The 18,748-nt window shown below is 43.5% G+C and overlaps 2 protein-coding genes across 6 annotated transcripts in view; both read left to right on the forward strand.

The window, feature by feature from the left end:
* Positions 1-7,232, forward strand: part of LOC110530432 (phosphatase and actin regulator 1) — a 181,699-nt gene extending 174,467 nt beyond the window's left edge. For all 5 annotated transcript variants that reach the window (XM_090182453.1, XM_090182451.1, XM_090182452.1 and 2 more), the window contains exons 11-12: positions 2,568-2,640; positions 4,294-7,232. In XM_090182453.1, coding sequence (XP_090038579.1) covers positions 2,568-2,640; positions 4,294-4,309 — 89 coding nt within the window. In that variant the 3' untranslated portion in view covers positions 4,310-7,232. The remainder of the gene's footprint in view (positions 1-2,567; positions 2,641-4,293) is intronic.
* A 1,113-nt stretch (positions 7,233-8,345) lies between these two features.
* Positions 8,346-18,748, forward strand: part of LOC110530434 (PH domain leucine-rich repeat-containing protein phosphatase 1) — a 74,049-nt gene continuing 63,646 nt past the window's right edge. The window contains exon 1 of the mRNA XM_021613493.3: positions 8,346-10,326. Within this exon, the coding sequence (XP_021469168.2) occupies positions 8,718-10,326 (1,609 nt within the window). The 5' untranslated portion in view covers positions 8,346-8,717. The remainder of the gene's footprint in view (positions 10,327-18,748) is intronic.

The raw sequence follows: 18,748 nt of genomic DNA on the forward strand, positions 1-18,748 counted from the left end.
ATGTACATATTCTTTATCCCCTTACACTGTGTACAAGACAGTAGTTTTGGAATTGTTAGTTAGATTACTTGTTATTGCTGCATTGTCGGAACTAGAAGCACAAGCATTTCGCTACACTCGCATTAACATCTGCTAACCATGTGTATGTGACAAATAACATTTGATTTGATTTGATTTAAACAAGAATGGTGTTCATTAGAGGACACCATGGAAGAAGCCACTAGTGTCAAAAAAAAAACATTGCTGCACATCTGAAGTTTGCAAAAGAGCACCTGGATGTTCCACAGCGCTACTGGCAAAATATTCTGTGGACAGATGAAACTAAAGTTGTGGTGTTTGGAAGGAACACAACACTGTGTGGAGAAAAAAAGGCACAGCACACCAACATCAACCTCATCCTAACTGTAAACTATGGTGGAGGGAGCATAATGGTTTGGGGCTGCCTTCGGGCCTGGACAGCTTGCTATCATCGACGGAAAAATTCAGTTTATCAAGACATTTTGCAAGATAAAGTAAGGCTCTCTGTCCGCCAATTGAAGCTCAACAGTAGTTAGGTGATGCAACACACAAAAATACACAAGGACATCAAGAACAGAAGAAAATCCACCTTCTGGAGTGGCCGTCAGTCCTGACCTCAACCCGACTTTGAGATACTGTGGCATGACCGAGTAGTTCACACCAAACATCCCAAGAATATTTTGGAACTTAAACAGTTTTGTAAAGAAGAATGGCTCAAAATTCCTCCTGATTGTTGTGCAGGTCTGACCCGCAACTACAGGAAACGTTTGGTTGAGGTTATTGTTGCCAAAGGAGGGTCAACCTGTTATTCAATCTAAGGGTTCACATACATTTTCCAACCTGCACTGTGAATGTTTACGCAGTGTGTTCAATAATGACATGAAAACACATTATTGTTTGTTCTTCGTTTAAGCAGACTGTGTTTGTCTATTGTTGTGACTTTGATGAAGATCAGAACATTTTATGACCAATTTATGCAGAAATCCAGGTAATTCTAAAGGGTTCACATACTTTTTCTTCCCACTATTTATCTAGTATTTTGTCAAGTGGTGTCATTTAGCATCAAATGGCCTTTGAGGTTGTGTATACTGGTATGAGGTATGGTATTAGCTTCTTTTGAAGTCTGTTTATGCTGCAGAGAATCTTGTTATCCTATTGTACATAGACACAGCCCTGGGGAGTACATGAGCGACTTGACCTCACATATCTATTATCATTTAGATTTTTCCCAGCCCAACTCAGTTCGAAAGTCTGTTGGTCTGTTTTGTTGTACTTCCCCTTTGCTGTTATAGCAGTAACGCCGTGGTAGCAGCCCCTCTGCAGATTGCCCTGGATCAATCAATCTCCACCCTTCAGTTCAGAGCTCAAAGAAGTATAATGCAGGAGTATAATGCCAGGAGAATTCCTCTCCTTACAGCACTTCCAGGCTGCTGTTTATTAGTTCAGATAATCCCCCCCCCCCCCCCCCCCCCCTTTGTTTACCGCCCCGAGAGTAAACACCCCCAAGCGATCCTCCCGAGCGTCGGAATGCGGTTCTGACTTTTAATGAACTGTGTATTACTTAGAAGAGCGAGCCGCTCTCCGTTTTCTCCTCTCTGTCATCCCTATGACGTTGGCGGCAGCGGTGGAATCCGAGCATACGGGGTCAACACCTGGGGACCATTCAGGTGCAAAAGCATGGCAGGTAGTTAGTTACACAACGTTCCTTATTACGTAAGATAATAATGAAGGGACAGACGGGGGCGCCTCCGAAACCCTCAGCCTCCACTAACTGCACACGCTCCGATAACATTAGATTTGTTCCTGCCGTCTACCAGAGGTCAGGGCTTTTGTCTTCCTGTTTTCAGACCAGTAGCATCGTCCTGTTCAGGCGATGAGACGTTCCCCTGTGTCATCCTGCTAATTAGACTTGTCTGTGACATCACCAGCCTGTGTTAGAACATGTCAGGAGGATTATCCAAAAGACCTGACTGAGCCACCACATTTTGTTCCAGGAAGAAGTCCTCTTCGGGGATGGGATCATTTTAAGAATACATTGCATCTAGTCAGATGTGCTTGTACACAATTTTGTTTTAAGAAACTGTCTTTGTTGCACAATACAACCACCACAAAAGGTTGCTTCCAGTGCTGTTATCCCAAATGGTGCAACGAAGGGGGAGGTACGAGAGGATTCATTTCATTATTTTGTACAGGCTAAAATGTAATGTTTTTCTAAGCACACAGCCCTTGTGAATGTTGCAATACTGATTTAACATGGTGCACAAACGAGGTGCTACCTTGAGTACAAGACTGAGCAATGAGCAGCAGGGTGAAGATTATTGAAGGTTCTTTGTTGCTCCCTCAAACCAGTGGGATGGAAAGGATGGATAAAGATTGAGACCAAGGAAGAAGTGTGTTTTATTGGAGAGAATTTAGTTTATTCACTCTTGACCTTAAGATGAGAGTAAATTATGCATTTAAAAGGAGTCTGAGCAAGACTGAGTGACTTTCTATTTGTCTGAGCACTAACCCTTTGTTCCCCTTGAAACCTATTTGTCCTTCACAGGCAGCCATACGGAAGGAACTCAACGATTTCAAGAGCCATGAAATGGAAGTGCACGAGTCAAGTCGCCATTTAACCAGGTAAAGACCTGTGCATTAGCATGTTTTTAATGGTATTTATTTGTATACATGAACACATCCCCGAATGGCATGGTGAAAAGCAATTTCTTTACAAACCTTTAAATACTTGATATGTACGGTGTGTCTGGACCCCCTTCAGACCCCCTTTTTTTTGTTACGTTACAGCGTTATTCTAAAATGTATTTTTAATATTTTTTTCCCCTCATCAATGTTCACATTATCCTATAATGACAAAGCAAAAACAGATTTTTAGAATTTTTTGCAAATGTATTCAAAATAAAAAAACGTTACTTTGAGTTCAGGTGCATCCTGTTTCCATTGATCATCCTTGATGTTTCTACAACTTTATTGGAGTCCCCCTGTGGTAAATTCAATTGATTGGACATGATTTGGAAAGGCACACACCTGTCTAGATAAGGTCCCACAGTTGACAGTGCATGTCAGAGCAAAAACCAGCCATGAGGTCAAAGGAATTGTCCAAAGGGCTCTGAGACAGGGTTGTGTCGATGCACAGATCTGGAGAAGGGTACTAAAAAATGTCAGCAGTATTGACGGTCGCCAAGAACACAATGGCCTCCGTCATTCTTAAATGGAAGAAGTTTGGAACCACCAAGAACTCATCCTAGAGCTGGCCGCCTGGCCAAACTGAGCAATCGGGGGAGAAGTGCTTTGGTCAGGGAAGTGACCAAGAATCCGATGGTCACTGACAGTTCCTCTATGGAGTTGGGAGAACCTTAAAGAAGGACAACCATCTCTGCAGCACTCTACCAATAAGGCCTTTATGGTAGTGGCCAGATGGAAGCCTCTTCTCAATAAAAGGCACATGATGGCCTGCTTGGAGTTTGCCAGAAGGCACCTAAAGATTCTCTGGTCTGATGAAACCAAGATTGAACTCTTTGCCCTGAATGCCAAATGTCACGTCTGGAGGAAACCTGGCACCATCCCTATGGTGAAGCATGGTGATGGCAGCATCATGCTGTGGGGATGTTTTTCAGCAGCAGGGACTGGGAGACTAGTCAAGATCAAGGGAAAGATGAACGGAGCAAAGTACAGAGAGCTCCTTGATTTAAAATCTGCTCCAGAGCTCTCAGGGCCTCAGACTGTGAAGTTTCACCTTCCATCAGGACAACAACCCTAAGCACACAGCCAAGACAACGTAGGAGTGGCTTTAGGACAAGTCTCAATGTCCTTGAGCAGACCATCCAGAGCCCGGACTTGAACCTGATCGAACATCTCTGGAGAGACCAGAAAATAACTGCGCAGCGACACTCCCCACCCACCCTGACAGAGCATGAGAGGATCTGCAGAGTAGAATGGGAGAAACTCCAAATACAGGTGTGCCAAGCTTGTAGCGTCATAATTAAGACTCAATGCTGTAATCGCTGCCAAAGGTGCTTCAACAAATTTCTGAGTGAAGGCTCTGAATACTTATGTAAATGTTATATTTCAGTTTCATTAAATTTTTTATTGCAAAAACTTCTGTAACCCTGTTTTTTGCTTTGCCATTGTGATGTATTGTGTTTAGATTTGAGGCACTGTATGCATGTATCTATGTGTCATACCTTTTACAGTACCCTATAATAAGGGAATTGCAATATGTGACCTTTAGAATTCGTACAAATGACAGAATATTTCTGCTCTTTTCTCCCTCAGGTTTCACAGGCCGTAGACCATCACTGTCTATAGGAACGCCAGACAGACTGGCTGTTTTCCTTCACTGAGAACCATAAGTGCTGGACAGTAAATGGTGCCCATTTCTACAATAAGGCCATGTCTTCTTCTGATTTGAAATGCCTTTTCAATACCCTGCTACTCAGTCGGTCGGTACCTTCCCCTCCAGAGACAAAACAGTAGTTGAACACCTTTAGTAGCCCCTCCAACTCCCACAATTTTCTCAATGTAACTGACTGACGAGTTCGTCCCATACCTTAGTGCTGAGCTCTCAGGAAGGCGCTCAGTGCTTTGGGGATGATGATAGTGGGATGGGCTGGTTGGGATTGGACACCTGCCATCTCTACTCCACTGACTGGCTGTCATGGTTACCAGGTACCTATGCCCCGCCCTTGTCACTGTCTCATCATTGGCTTGTCACTATTGGTGGAAGGAGCCTCCACATCCTCACTCAATCAGAAAGGACATTTTTTCTCCCTCTACCCATGGACGTTGCAAGAGATGGACTTCAACCACTTGGAGAATGTTATCCTTGGTCTGTTAAGATGAACCTAGTGCTGTTTGTGGATTCATCTACAGTGTTTAATTGGTTAAAGAGAAAAAGAAATGAGGGGTCTGGTCCATAAAACATTTCAGAATTATGTGCAATATTTTCCCTCTGCTCTCTCCTTAGGTCATAGCGCCCTCTGGGGTTCACCCTGTCATGACCATGCAATCCCACCTCTACTTCTCCCCATGGTGGTCAGTTCAGTTCCCACTGTACCCACAATGTTGATCTATTGCTAACTGTGAATTTGAAAGTGCAGACAATGTTTTGTTTACACTCTCCAAATATACATTGTGTTTATACAGAGGTATGAAGTAACATTTTAAATAGAATCACGCTTCAATACTGTTCTTTTCATGTCGGGATCCTGAAAGGATGAAAGGGTAACCTTAATGAAAAATGTAGCTGGCAGATAATGCACTGACTGTATGTGTTAAGGTTGAACAGCTTTTTACATCATTTTTATTTTTAAAAGTGACACTTTGATTTTAAACTGTGGGTTATGTGGCTTTAGGGCATGTCACAGGTCTCTGATGTTTGAATATAGACTCCTTCAGAGAAGAGCTATTTTGTGTCCCAAATCTCATCCTGTTTTCTATATAGTACACTACTTTTGACCAGAGACACATATGGGCCCTGGTCAAAAGTAGTGTACTAAATAGGGAATAGGGTTCCATTTAGGATGTACATGTGGCTCGCCATCCAGGGATACTTTATGCGTTTTACTGTTGACAATTAAGCTTTTCTCATTTTGCAGTCTTATGTTTAATGAACTCTGCTGACGTGAGTGCACTGCACTCTATTTTTCAGTCTTTTCTGTATAATTAAGAACAAGTTATATTCTTTCTGCTGCTTGGCAAACTGTATGAAAACCTTTTTAGTTTGCTTGTAAACGGTCCTCTCCATTTTTTTTGTGTTTTTTTGTTGCCATTTTAGGAAAGGCCCCAATGGGAATATCGGGATTGAAATCCTATTGGCCACTGTTTTGAGTTGTTTTAAAATGCTACGTATTACTCTTATAGTTGCAATATGAAAATGTTTGCTTGTCATAAGACGTAGATTAGATCTGGTGAAGGGTCTGATTGGCCACCTAAGGTATTAATGTATTTGCATAGGAAAATGCACCAACAAAAAGACATCCTCTGTCATTTTTAACGTCTTTGTAGTTGAGGCCCAATGAAATTTACAAAAACATTAAGGAACATCGAAGGTATTGCACATATATTTGGTTATCAGGTAAACATGGGTCCTTATTATATAAAATGTTAGTTTATTCTCCACATATTACTTAATGCTTCATTTATTACACAGGTTATTCTCTTTCCCAATGTCCCTGTTTTGTTTTTCCTAATTTCATTGGAACAACTTAAATCAGTAGATTCTTCAAGAGATGATGGGGTCATGTTTTCTGCTTGAATCAGCATCCTTGTTGATTCCAGCATCATGCCAACCACGTCATCATGTTTGCCTCAAACCGTTTTGGGCATTGTTTTGAATCCTAACGCTTTGATCAACATCTTGAGGGGGCTCCTCTCTCTTTTGACAGACCACTTAACCACAGAGCATAGTATGAGGATGGTGTCATGTTGGAATTGAGGAATATGAATTCAGTCATAAACTTTTGTTACATGTACTTGTTGAGAATTTAATTTGAAAGTGATTTGATTTATTTTGGAAATAGGAATTCCTTTCCATTTACAATGTGAATGACCCCCTTGTCTGTCTCTCTATTAAACGTCGTTATGCATTTTGCATTCTGTTCACTATCATTTAAGACACGTTTTCTCAAACCATGGCAATATTGACATCCGCTATTGGGTCTTTATGGCTGCCCAGGAATTGTAGCTAATGTGATTTAGAGTAAAATACTGCCTTACTACTTTGGCTTTGTGTGTGTGTGTGTGTGTGTGTGTGTGAGAGAGAGTTATGCTTTTGGATCTTTATGTTGACCACCACAACCTCATCGGTCTATCATAAAGAGGTTATCCCACAGAGCTCCAATGAATCACCATGTAATTCTATGGGTTATTCCTTTTGCTTTATGAGTTCAGGGAAGCTCACTCTCTCATCCCAAATAGTCTGGATGTACCACTTGTTGGTGTTTTGGGGTTTCATAGATCCAATAACTATTCCAAGCACGTCAAAATATTTTCATCCAACTAAAAAGTCCATTTTGACAATTTATTACATTTGTAAAGCACTTTTCATTATACAGAATAATCGAAGTAGTAATGTATAGTAAAACCTATGTACAGGATTCTCCAATGGCCTACCCTATGTCAGATCTTCACTTTGCACAGGTAGACAATGCATGTAACGGGTAGACTGATTTGTTTATGTCCAAGAAATCTTATTAAAAGGATTTTCCCAGCAATCATTCTTCACTGGTGCCAATTATTTCAGTGATCCAGTCAAACTCCATTTGTACCCAATTCCAGGATTCAAACTGTTGGACGCGAGACATCCAAGCAGAAATGACAGCGGGCAGCACTGGTGTGATGGATAAGAACTTGCCCCAATCAGAGAAGGATGAAATACATTTTTCAACGGCCTATGCCCTTTATAGGAGCCAAATGCTGAAATCAAGTGCAACTGTTAGATTTTTTTATTAGCCTAGTTTTAACACTAGCCTACTTACACAGTGGGGATGGGTTATGGATTACCATTAGACACTGTCGACTGTACAGTGTGCTAAATGAGAAATTCAATGACATCAATATAATGAGAGTTCTAGTACTGGGATGGAGCAAAAACCTGCACACCCGTCTGTCCCCATGACCAGGGTTGTCACTAATTAGAGCTGGAACACCACTAGGTGGTGGAAGAGGACAATAGAATATCACTGAGGACAGAAAGTCGGCCAGTCAGCGTGGCCTTGTGAAATGGCGTCCTGATGAGATTGGTGCTCCACTCAAGTTATTTCACCCTCGTCGTTACTGGTCGAGTAGACTCGAACTTTATTTCCCCATGCTATTTAATGCAAGCACGCACATATCATACAATAGATTGGCTTAAAACAGCTGACAAATAAGTGGGGTATTTAATATCAATGCTGTGGGGGAAAAACATGTTCTGTCTCCCATTTTGATTTAGAATGGTTTTAAATCTGTCAGTCGCATCAAGCATATTTCACAGGTACAGTAATTTGCCTGCGTAGTCAGAAGGTTGAATCCCACTTATCAAAACTAGGCAACGAGAGGGATATTCCTCAGAAGGGGCAGAGCATAAAACGTGGGCGGTGCGTAAAGGTCGTTCCATATAGAAATGTATCTATGTGCATAGAACTGATAAGGCTCTCTACCAAATAACAGGGAGTTGTATTTCTGTGTCACATATCTATTTACATCATTCTGAACCTTGCCCCCTTCTATCTGCTGTGGGTATGCCCTTTATTTGGGAAATGTAGTTTTTACTTTAGGTATTTCAACATGAAAGATTGTAGATGTCCTTACATTGAAATACATTTCCCACAAGGCAATACAAGGTTGTTCTCACATCTTGTCACCTCATGAATATGTATCGTACAGTATTTGCGTAAGAGGTCGGCCGACATTAATTTCATATTCTGCCATAGTATTTTGGTCTAAATGAGACACAGTCACGTCTCCGCCCTTGTACCGATCTCTCACTTCGAGTCCGACCTGTTTTTAGCGGATTTCCTCTGAAATGTTTTCGGGAACGCAGGGGAGATTCCAACTGGAGCGCGGAGGCAAAGAAGGGAATGAATAGTGGGATAAGTACACCACCCAACCGGCGGACATTTGTTGTATTGTGTTCCTATTGTCGCGCTTTTTTAATGTAGAAGGCTGATGTTAAGCCACGTACGCACAGATATCTAGTGTACTTTTCATTTGGTAAAATGGAAAGTGCGCGGGCTGTCGTTGACGAAGGCTTGGCAGATAGAACTGCAACTAAGTTTAAGAAGCCTAGCGGACTGTCTGTCGCCCAGTGGACGCCAGCGGATGATGGTGGTGTACATTTGACGGCCTCTCGTTTAGATATTAGAAATGGGAACAATCCCTCTCAGGCTGCAGTGGGTTCTAGTGCTTCGATTAAAAGTAATGGAAGCACATCTACGAATGGCCGGAGTTTATCCAGTAACTCCAGCTCGCTCCTGTTGAGACGGAGGAGGCTGAAGAGGAACCTCTCCGCTGCAACCACTTCGGCTGTCACTGCCGCCTGCGGCGCCAAGATGAACTCGACCCTCTCCTCTGCGTCTCTGCATACTCGGAGTCTGGATAGGAAGACGTTGCTGAGGCATCGGCAGAACATGCAACTGCAGCCTTCAGATAGAGAGTGGGTGCGAGTGGATCTTCACAGGGGATCCATACATGTCCACGACAAACTCACCTCGCCGTCATATCCTAGGCCGGTGCTGTGCACGATCGATACCACCGCTGGCGACATGGCGCTCCGTATGAGCAAACTCAGTAAGTCGAGCTCTGTATTGCGTATATTTTGTAAAGACAACCTAAAGACGGATCAAAACGGAAACTGTAACGTGAAGTATCTATATGACAGTCAGTGCAAACTTATTGAAGACGGTAACGTTAATATTAAGTGCAACCATTCGGGATCCCCAGAACTCAGGGGAGGCCTATCAGACAAGGCAAGTGACCGGTTGAGATTACTGCTTATGGAGAACGCCGATGAGTTGCAAAAGCAACAGGATGAAAAACTTTTGAGTCCGGACTCAGATTCAAAAGATAATATAACTCACTCGTTGTCGGATCAAAATTCGAATTCTAACCTGGATACTCCAAACGAGGATGATCCAGAACAGCGGCTGAACGGAGTGGACAACTACGGGCTCAATTCTGGTTCGGACGTGGAGAGCAGCAGCGCATTCGATGACCTCAGCATCTCGGGGGCTCGGCTCAGTGAGCACCGGGACTCCCTCAGCGACGACATGATCCTGGGCACAGACGCATCCATCCTGAGCCCTAGTTTTGACAGCGCCACGGAGGGCCACGACACCTATGGCAGCTCCTCAGACGAACTGGAGCTCGACTGTCCTACCACAAGCATTGACCCTATTCTCCCGAATGGCAACACAGTCCCTGCCAACTACACGTTTAGCAACGGTGGGCATTTAAACGACTTGACAGAGGATACGGGAGCAGGTAACAGACTCGGCCTAAGCAGGCTGCCACCCAGTAGTAGCGGTAGCTCATTGTCCCGAGCCTGTTCCACAGGTCATAGGCCCGACATCCAAGACCCTGACAATCGCCAGCGTGCTTTGAAAACAGGTTCGGCAGAGGCTGATGAGGATAGAGAAGCAGCAGGTGACACGAGTCCCACACTTTACGTTCAGCTCCACGGTGACGCTGTCAGGAGGCTCGGGCAAGACGAGAGGCCTCTCCAGATCCAGAATGACTTTCTCTTTAAACTGGGATTTAAGGATCCGTGGCGCGTGCAGGAGGAAGGGATGAACACCGAGATCGGCTCCCTGTTACGGTTTTACGCAGGTAAAAAGACACTTGTTACATTACTGTTGAGGTGTGCAATATGTTTGAATGTTATTACAACAGACCTGATGTTGACATACTGTCAGATAGATGAATGGGCCCAAGCTACTCTTGAAGTTGGTAAGAATGATAAACAATGTATCTTGTTTACCATTGTGCACGATTTGCTATATCATGCATATGTACGTTTTGCGCCATTTGGTGGTTGAATGGAAATGCGTTTGAGGTTAACTGTTTCTCCTACACTTTTGTATTGGTGTAAACCACCCTACATGCCATTCCCAAGCCTACCAACTCTATTTGTATTGGTGTAGACCACCCAACATGCCATTCCCAAGCCTAGCAACTCTATTTGTATTGGTGTAGACCACCCTACATGCCATTCCCAAGCCTACCAACTCTATTTGTATTGGTGTAGACCACCCTACATGCCATTCCTAAGCCTACCAACTCTATTGGTATTGGTGTAGACCACCCTACATGCCATTCCTAAGCCTACCAACTCTATTTGTATTGGTGTAGACCACCCTACATGCCATTCCCAAGCCTACCAACTCTATTTGTATTGGTGTAGACCACCCAACATGCCATTCCTAAGCCTACCAACTCTATTTGTATTGGTGTAGACCACCCTACATGCCATTCCTAAGCCTACCAACTCTATTTGTATTGGGGGAATGTCATTAGCCTACATGCCATTCCTAAGCCTACCAACTCTATTTGTATTGGGGGAATGGCATTAGCCTACATGCCATTCCTAAGCCTACCAACTCTATTTGTATTGGTGTAGAACACCCTACATGCCATTCCGAAGCCTACCAACTCTATTTGTATTGGGGGAATGGCATTAGCCTACATGCCATTCCTAAGCCTACCAACTCTATTTGTATTGGGGGAATGGCATTAGCCTACATGCCATTCCTAAGCCTACCAACTCTATTTGTATTGGTGTAGACCACCCTACATGCCATTCCCAAGCCTACCAACTCTATTTGTATTGGTGTAGACCACCCTACATGCCATTCCCAAGCCTACCAACTCTATTTGTATTGGGGGAATGGCATTAGCCTACATGGTATATATGCCATATCATTGTAATAACAGTAAATCATGACAACCCTTGCCTAAGGGATAGATCATTAACCAAACACTTCCATGCCTCCCCCTTGGCACTCCCCCACTATTGTAAAACATATTTTGGAAGCTGAATAAATGCATTTATTCATGTCTACATTCATTTTTGCCACATTTATTCTGTTAGAGTCCTTAATACATACTTTTAAATCATATTGTGAGCTAAACATAAATTCCTTGAAATATTTAATTGAAATTCCATTCATTCCTGTGGAGGACTGCTTTTTCTGGGGAATGCCAATATGGCTGACCAGTGGCATCAAAGTGTTACATTGGCCATTACATATCATAAATCCAGTGTGTATATACACCATTGGTAGAAACATTTACATTTCCTCTGTAATAATGCCATGCAGGTGGAATTACAGACCCACTCCTTCCTGTTGTCATTAGCTGTGAACTTTGACAGGCAAGGTGAGTGAGTATAACAGTCCATACTTAATGCAGGAGGGTATAGATGGGCAGAGATGAGGCTCCTGGGCACAAGTATTGGCAAGGTAAGTGGGAACTGAATATTTATACCACACAATAACTGCCTATCCAATATCACCATAGTGTGTATAGCTCACACACATTTTGAACACCTGTCCCCTATGGTGTCCAGGCTTGCAGACCAGGCCTGACTGTGTGTATCCTGGCATAAGGTTGTTTGAGAGTTACGCTTTGGTCAAAGTTGCCCTGCTGAAGGCAGTAGGATTTTTAGTGTTGTTGTTTTTTTCCCTCCTCTCCTTCCGTCTTTGTTGAACCATGGCAGCACGCTCCGCTCCCATGGACACGCATGACATGGCCACAAAGCCAGCGCTGAACTTATGGCACCCAGACATGGGCCCTGTTCCGGCTTTTGGCCCATTATCATCGTAATGAAAGGCTTGAATGCGTGGGTGGGTGGGTGGGTGGATGGAGGGAGGGAGAGACTGCGGGATAGGGGGATGGATGGGTTGAGAAAGGGATGGGAGGGGGGGAGCGTAAAACCCCAGCTATGTGGAAGAATTCAGTGATTTGTGGTCATTTAGATGCTGCACAGGCCCTGTCCTCCAGGCACCCTGTCTTCTGGACTGTCACACTAACTGCCTTCCAAGCTGGGTTTGTGTGCCTCAGCCTCAGCTCCATCAGAGAGCAGGAAGCTCTTTCCATTCACTCTTCCACTGCTGATACCCCACCACCACCGCTTCTGCTTTAGCTGGGGGGAGAGAGACGTTTCTACAATGTTCTCCAGGGTCATGAAGGTCTTGGTAATGTGAAGGTGAGCTTTTTCATTTAGGAACCTGGTACTGCACGTGAGCAGAGGCCAAAACACACTCTCTCCAAACGCCTGTCCTGCTCTGACTGAGGGAGCCTATTGTTGCAGAGGTCGATGTGAAACTGAAAATGGCCACGTGGTTGTTGCTGTCCCATTCACGGTCACATGTGCCAGGCCCATAATTATTTTGTCTGTTTCAAAGGGCCACAGTGGCTTGAGTGGATACTAGTTCATTTAGATGGTTTTATATGATAGGCTGAATGAGTGTGAGTGTGTGGTTTGTGTCATAGTGTGTGTGTGATATTTGTGGTTAACAATCGACCTGCAGCCTACCAGTGTGGCATACATGTGCAGTCAAGACAGCCAGTCAACCAACCAGCAGTGACAGCCATTACAGTACGGTAGCTTTGATCCTCCACCTCCAGGGGCCGGACCAGACATCTAAAACCTCCCTCCCTGTCCTCTCCCGGTCTCCTTTCCATGTACTCTCCCTGTCCCACATGAGCCGGCTTAACTCTGGTCACCTGAGCCCTCCTCGGGCCTCCTCAGGCCCTGTCTGACCCTCTTCTCACCCCCTTGGTTCACTGCCCAACACGCAGGTCCCTGTCTGTCACACAGCAGCAACAGCATTCAACAAGGAAGTTAAAACCAAACCGCCCATATGCCCTTGTGTGAGGCACTCCCACCACGCCCCCTCTCTGATATGGTGGAGGCATGTGAGGAATGTACACTGGCTCCTCTAGAATGTCAGGCATGTCTACTGGGGAGGAAGTGAAAGGGGAGAAGGGAGGGGTTACGGGGTTGGAGGGGGATACTACCTCACCATACTGCTCCTGTCACAAATTCAACTGAGTGACCGTTCCTCTCAGATGGTGAAGATAAGAGGGGGTGTGGTGTGTGAGTGGAGTCTACTGGACTTCCTGTTAGAGGCCTCACAATCTAATCTCTGTAGTTCTGCATTAATGGCTCTTTAGGCCTGTAGCACAACAGTCTCATGTTTGTACATTCAACAACACCTGTTGTGAAATATATCTGTTGGAGGAATAGGCCTGAAAGGCTAGCAAATACAGCGAGATTGCCGAGGGGTTGAAAAATGGATCTGCGCTACGAAGATACTACACTGAACAAAAATATAAACACAACAAGAAACAATTTAAAATATTTTACTGAGTTACAGTTCATATAAGGAAATCAGTCAATTAAAATAAATAAATTAGGCCCTAAATCTAGGGCTGAGTGGTACACCCCATTTTACAATATACCGGTATTGAAGCGCAGACTGATTTGGGTTTTTACTTTACTTTCATTAACATGTGTAACGTACATTTTTATAGTTTCTTCGCTACTTGAGTCATCTCTCTCCATACCGCTTTCCACACAGACCTAGCCACTCGCCCTGTCACTCAAGGAGCGCATTTGTTGTTCCTCGACCACGAGACACTTGTCTAGTCTACATGGTCAATGCAGCACATGCAAAAATGTCGTTGACAAAAATGCTGTTCGCTTTGCTTCTTAATAAAAATCCACTAGCGTTCTATAATTACTTTGTTGGTGTTTCTTACATCTGTAAACAACTAGTTTGACATTTCTTAGCATGTTGAACCTAAATATTGTTCGCCGCTAATGCTAGTTAGCTGGCTAATAAATGTTCTGAGTCAGAGCAGAGCAAACGTAATTAGCTATACAGCCTGATAATACCAGTGATGGTGTAGACCCAAATCAGCATGTTTGTGTAACAGGATCTTCAAAATGAAAGAGGAATATGCGAAGCATAACTACGTCAGCTAAATGAAGGCGCTAAGAGAACATTCAATGTAGCCAAAGATTATAGGGTCCCCTAGGAAACACTTTGGTTCCTACCCTGTCACAATAACTCCTCCCTGGCATTGTCATTTGCTATCATGTCAAACAACACTGGATTAAAAAGTGCCCACTATTATATTCTAACTATAGAATTAGAATAATCATTCTATTTCCATAATTCCAACAGTTCACCCAAGTGTATGCTCTAAATCGCATGTCAAATCAAATGATTGCTTGCCCATATTGTGCAGCCCTACGTGGAAATGATCTCAAATGAGTCCAGGAAATGCAGAAATTGATGAAAATGCTGAAAATGATTTGGGGTTGAAGTCAACTTCAGTTGTAAAAAAACAATCTGAATGGAGAAAGACCCATTTGAAATCACTTAGAATGTATGTGTGGCCACCCTAGGGTCACACACTACTCATAAAGCAAGTATTAAATGTCAAATACGCCATACGATCATAAAAATAAATAAATAGTGAAATTATATTTTGGCCATATCGCCCTACCCTAATCTATGGATTTCACATGACAGGGAATACAGATATGCATCTATTGGTCACAGATACCTTGGGCTTGGATCAGAAAACCAGTCAGTATCTGGTGTGACCACCATTTGCCTTATGCAGCGCGACACATCTCCTTCGCATAGAGTTGATCAGGGTGTTGTTTGTTGCCTGAACACAATTGCATTTTATTGATGGCAATTTGAATGCATAGAGATATTGTGACAAGGTCTCGCTGTCGTACATGTCTATCCAAAGCATCCCTAACATGCTCAATGGGTGTCTTGAGTATGCAGGCCATGAAACAACTGGGACATTTTCAGCGTCCGGGAATTGTGTAGAGATCCTTGGGATATGGGGCCGTGCATTATCATGCTGAAACAATGGGCCTCAGGGTCTCATCACGGTATTTCTGTGCATTCAAATTGCCATCAATAAAATGCAATTGTGTTCATTGCCCATAGCTTATGCCTGCCCATACCATAACCCCACCTCCACCATGGAAAACTGTTCACAACGTTGACATCAGCAAACCGCTCGCCCACACGGCGCCATACATACTGTCTGCCAACTGCCCGTTACAAATTCATTTTAATTCTCTGGCGGCAGCTCTGGTGGACATTCCTGCAGTCAACATGCCAATTGCACACTCCCTCAACTTGAGACATCTGTGGCATTGTGTTGTGTGACAAAACTGCACATTTTAGATTGGCCTTCTATTGTCCCCAGCACAAAGTGCACCTGTGCAATGACCATGCTGTTTAATCAGTTTCTCGATATGCCACACCTGTCAGGTGGATGGATTATCTTGGCAAAGGAGAAATGCTCACTAACGGGGATGTAAACCAATTTGTACACAAAATTTGTGAGAAAGAAGGGTTTTGTGCGATTGGAACAATTCTGGGATTTTTTATTTCAGCTCATGAAATATGGGACCAACACTGAACTAGGATCAGCTCCTAGCTCAGGGATTTCAGTGTCCCTCTGTGGATACGCTGAAATAGGATCAGCCCAGAGTCTTCCCAGGAGAATATCCTAATGAAGCTCTCCCATGCCAGGCAGATGCCACTGTTTCCCCACTAACATACTCAGAGGTGTGTGTGTGAGAGCCAGAGTGCTTTATACCAATCCTGAAGTATTTGTTGTCATTAGCCTACTAACTAGCTTCGTTTAGCAAACATCCCACATTTAGGACCAGTTAGGACTTCATTTACACCCAGCGGCCCAGTCTCGATTTTCTAAGATTTCTTTCAGTCTGTCAAACTTATTACTTCCACAAACTGCAGTGTTTTAGCTCAATGAGTCCAAATATGAGCTTAGTTGACAGTGAGCATTGCTCTGTTATTTTAATTGAGGATCAAATCAAATGTTATTGGTCACAAACACATGGTTAGCAGATGTTAATGCGAGTGTAGCAAAATGCTTGTGCTTCTAGTCCGACGGTGCAGTAATATCTAACAAGTAATCTAACAACTTCACAATTATTACCTTATACACACACAATGTAAGGTGATGGAATAAGAATATGTACATATAAATATATGGATGAGCGATGGCCGTGCGGCATGGTTAAGATGCAGTAGATGGTATAGAGTACAGTATATACATATGAGATGAGTAATGTAGGATATGTAAACATTATTAAAGTGGCATTATTTAAAGTGACTAGTGATACATTTATTAAATCCATTTATTTAAGTGGCCAGAGATTTGAGTCTGTATGTTGGCAGCAGCCTCTGTGTTAGTGATGGCTGTTTAACAGTCTGATGGCCTTGAGATAGAAGCTGTTTTTCAGTCGCTTGGTCCCAGCTTTGATCCACCTGTACTGACCTCGCCTTCTGGATGATAGCGGGGTGAACAAGCCGTGGCTCGGGTGGTTGATGTCCTTGATGATCTTTTTGGCCTTCCTGTGACATCGGGTGCTGTAGGTGGTAGGTGGCAGGTAGTTGCCCCCGGTGATGCATTGTGCACATCGCACTACCTTCTGGATAGCCTTGCGGTTGAGGGCAGTGCAGTTGCCGTACCAGGCTGTGATACAGCCTGTCTCATCGTTGTTGGGAATCTTGATGATTGAGTTGGAGGTGTGCATGGTCACGCAGTCATGAATGAACAGGTTCACTGTTATTATGTTGTTGGGTAGACCTATTCAAAATAACTACTGTGTCACACAATACATTGCTTGTCATGCTTATCATACTTTTAGGCTACGGCTGTACTGTCTCCACATCAGAGAGTAGGTTACAACAGGTGAGCTAGACAGTCAGGTAAGAGAGGACAGAGTGGAGTTTTTCCCTTCCTTCAGTTTGGTAAGGTTTTGCAATGTTACTGCGTCACACGTGTTTGAGGCACCATGTGTCATGAGGTGTACTTTGGCGTGACGGACAGGTGCAGCATGGGAATACATTGCTCATGCGGAATTTATGACAACGGAGATATCTAGCATCCTAATCCAAGCGGTCCTGTACACACACAAAACACAGTGAGAAAGGAGAGTGGATACTTTCAGGAGATAAATAGGAAATGCTGTTTGCGTATACGTGGCCATTTTATGTCTAACGTTTACCTTACAATAGTTAGTTTGATTAGTTTGTCCACAGTCCACACACATTTAAATAAAATACAATATATAATGTCACGTCTGGTTGCCCCATTGTCACATAGCTGGATAGTGAGCAGGAATATGGTGGTGATGTAGTGACTCAGAACTCTGCAGCTAGCTAGGGGTTTAAAGGATTATTGAAGCTTGAAGTTCTCTGAAGCAGTCCTGATGACAGCCATTAAGCACATAGTTGACTTAGCCTCTTGTCTCTCACTCCACACCCCAGATTGGTCCCACATTTGCACATCAATCTTCTCCAAATATTTGACATAATGGCAGAAGAACACTTTCTGGCACTTTTTTGTATGTACTCTGAGTGGTCATAGCATTAGGAACACCTTCCTAATATTGAGTTGCACCCCCCTTTGTCCTCAGAACAGCCTCAATTCGTTGGTGCAGGGACTATACAACGTGTCGAAAGCCTTCCACAGAGATGCTGGCCCATGTTGACGGCAATACTTCCCACAGTTGCCAAGTTAGCTGCATGTCCTTTGGGTAGTGGACCATTCTTGATAAACATGGGAAAAGGTTGAGCGTGAAAAACCCACCAGCATTACAGTTCTTCAAACTCAAACCGGTGACATGAATAAGGGATCATAGGTTTCACCTGGATTCACCTGGTCAGTCTGTCATGAAATGAGCTCACTGGTCTTCTTGGCAACAATTTTAGAAGCTCTCCACATTTGATGAATGCAGTAGTAGTTAGGGAATTTAACTCAATTAAAATTATAATTCCAGTGCAATCTGAGGTCAATTGAATGTAATTATTTTGATAGTGTCATGCCTAAATGGGATTTACCTTGATCAGATTCAAGGTCCTCAAGGTTTCTCTAGTAGTCAAGGAGATGGAAAGTTGCTTCAAAATTAATGCCAACCAATAGTGAAAACAAGTCCCCTAATGGTGGTTGTCTACCCTCATCTCCTCTCCTGGCTGGCAGCTAATGGTGTGCTCGTAAACAGTCCATTGGTGAGTCATGTCATTTTCTAATCGGATATTGCACGTTCCATGGCTTGAATCGAATGTGTTGTGTGTGTGTGTGTGTGTGTGTGTGTGTGTGTGTGCAGCCAAGGAGAGGAGGAAAAGGGTAAGGGGGAACTTAAAGAATGTGTTGTCTCCTCATGGAAGAAACTCACTAT

Source organism: Oncorhynchus mykiss, chromosome 8 (genome assembly GCF_057628025.1).
Source record: "Oncorhynchus mykiss isolate SJ-2025 chromosome 8, ASM5762802v1, whole genome shotgun sequence".
Lineage (NCBI taxonomy): Eukaryota > Metazoa > Chordata > Actinopteri > Salmoniformes > Salmonidae > Oncorhynchus > Oncorhynchus mykiss.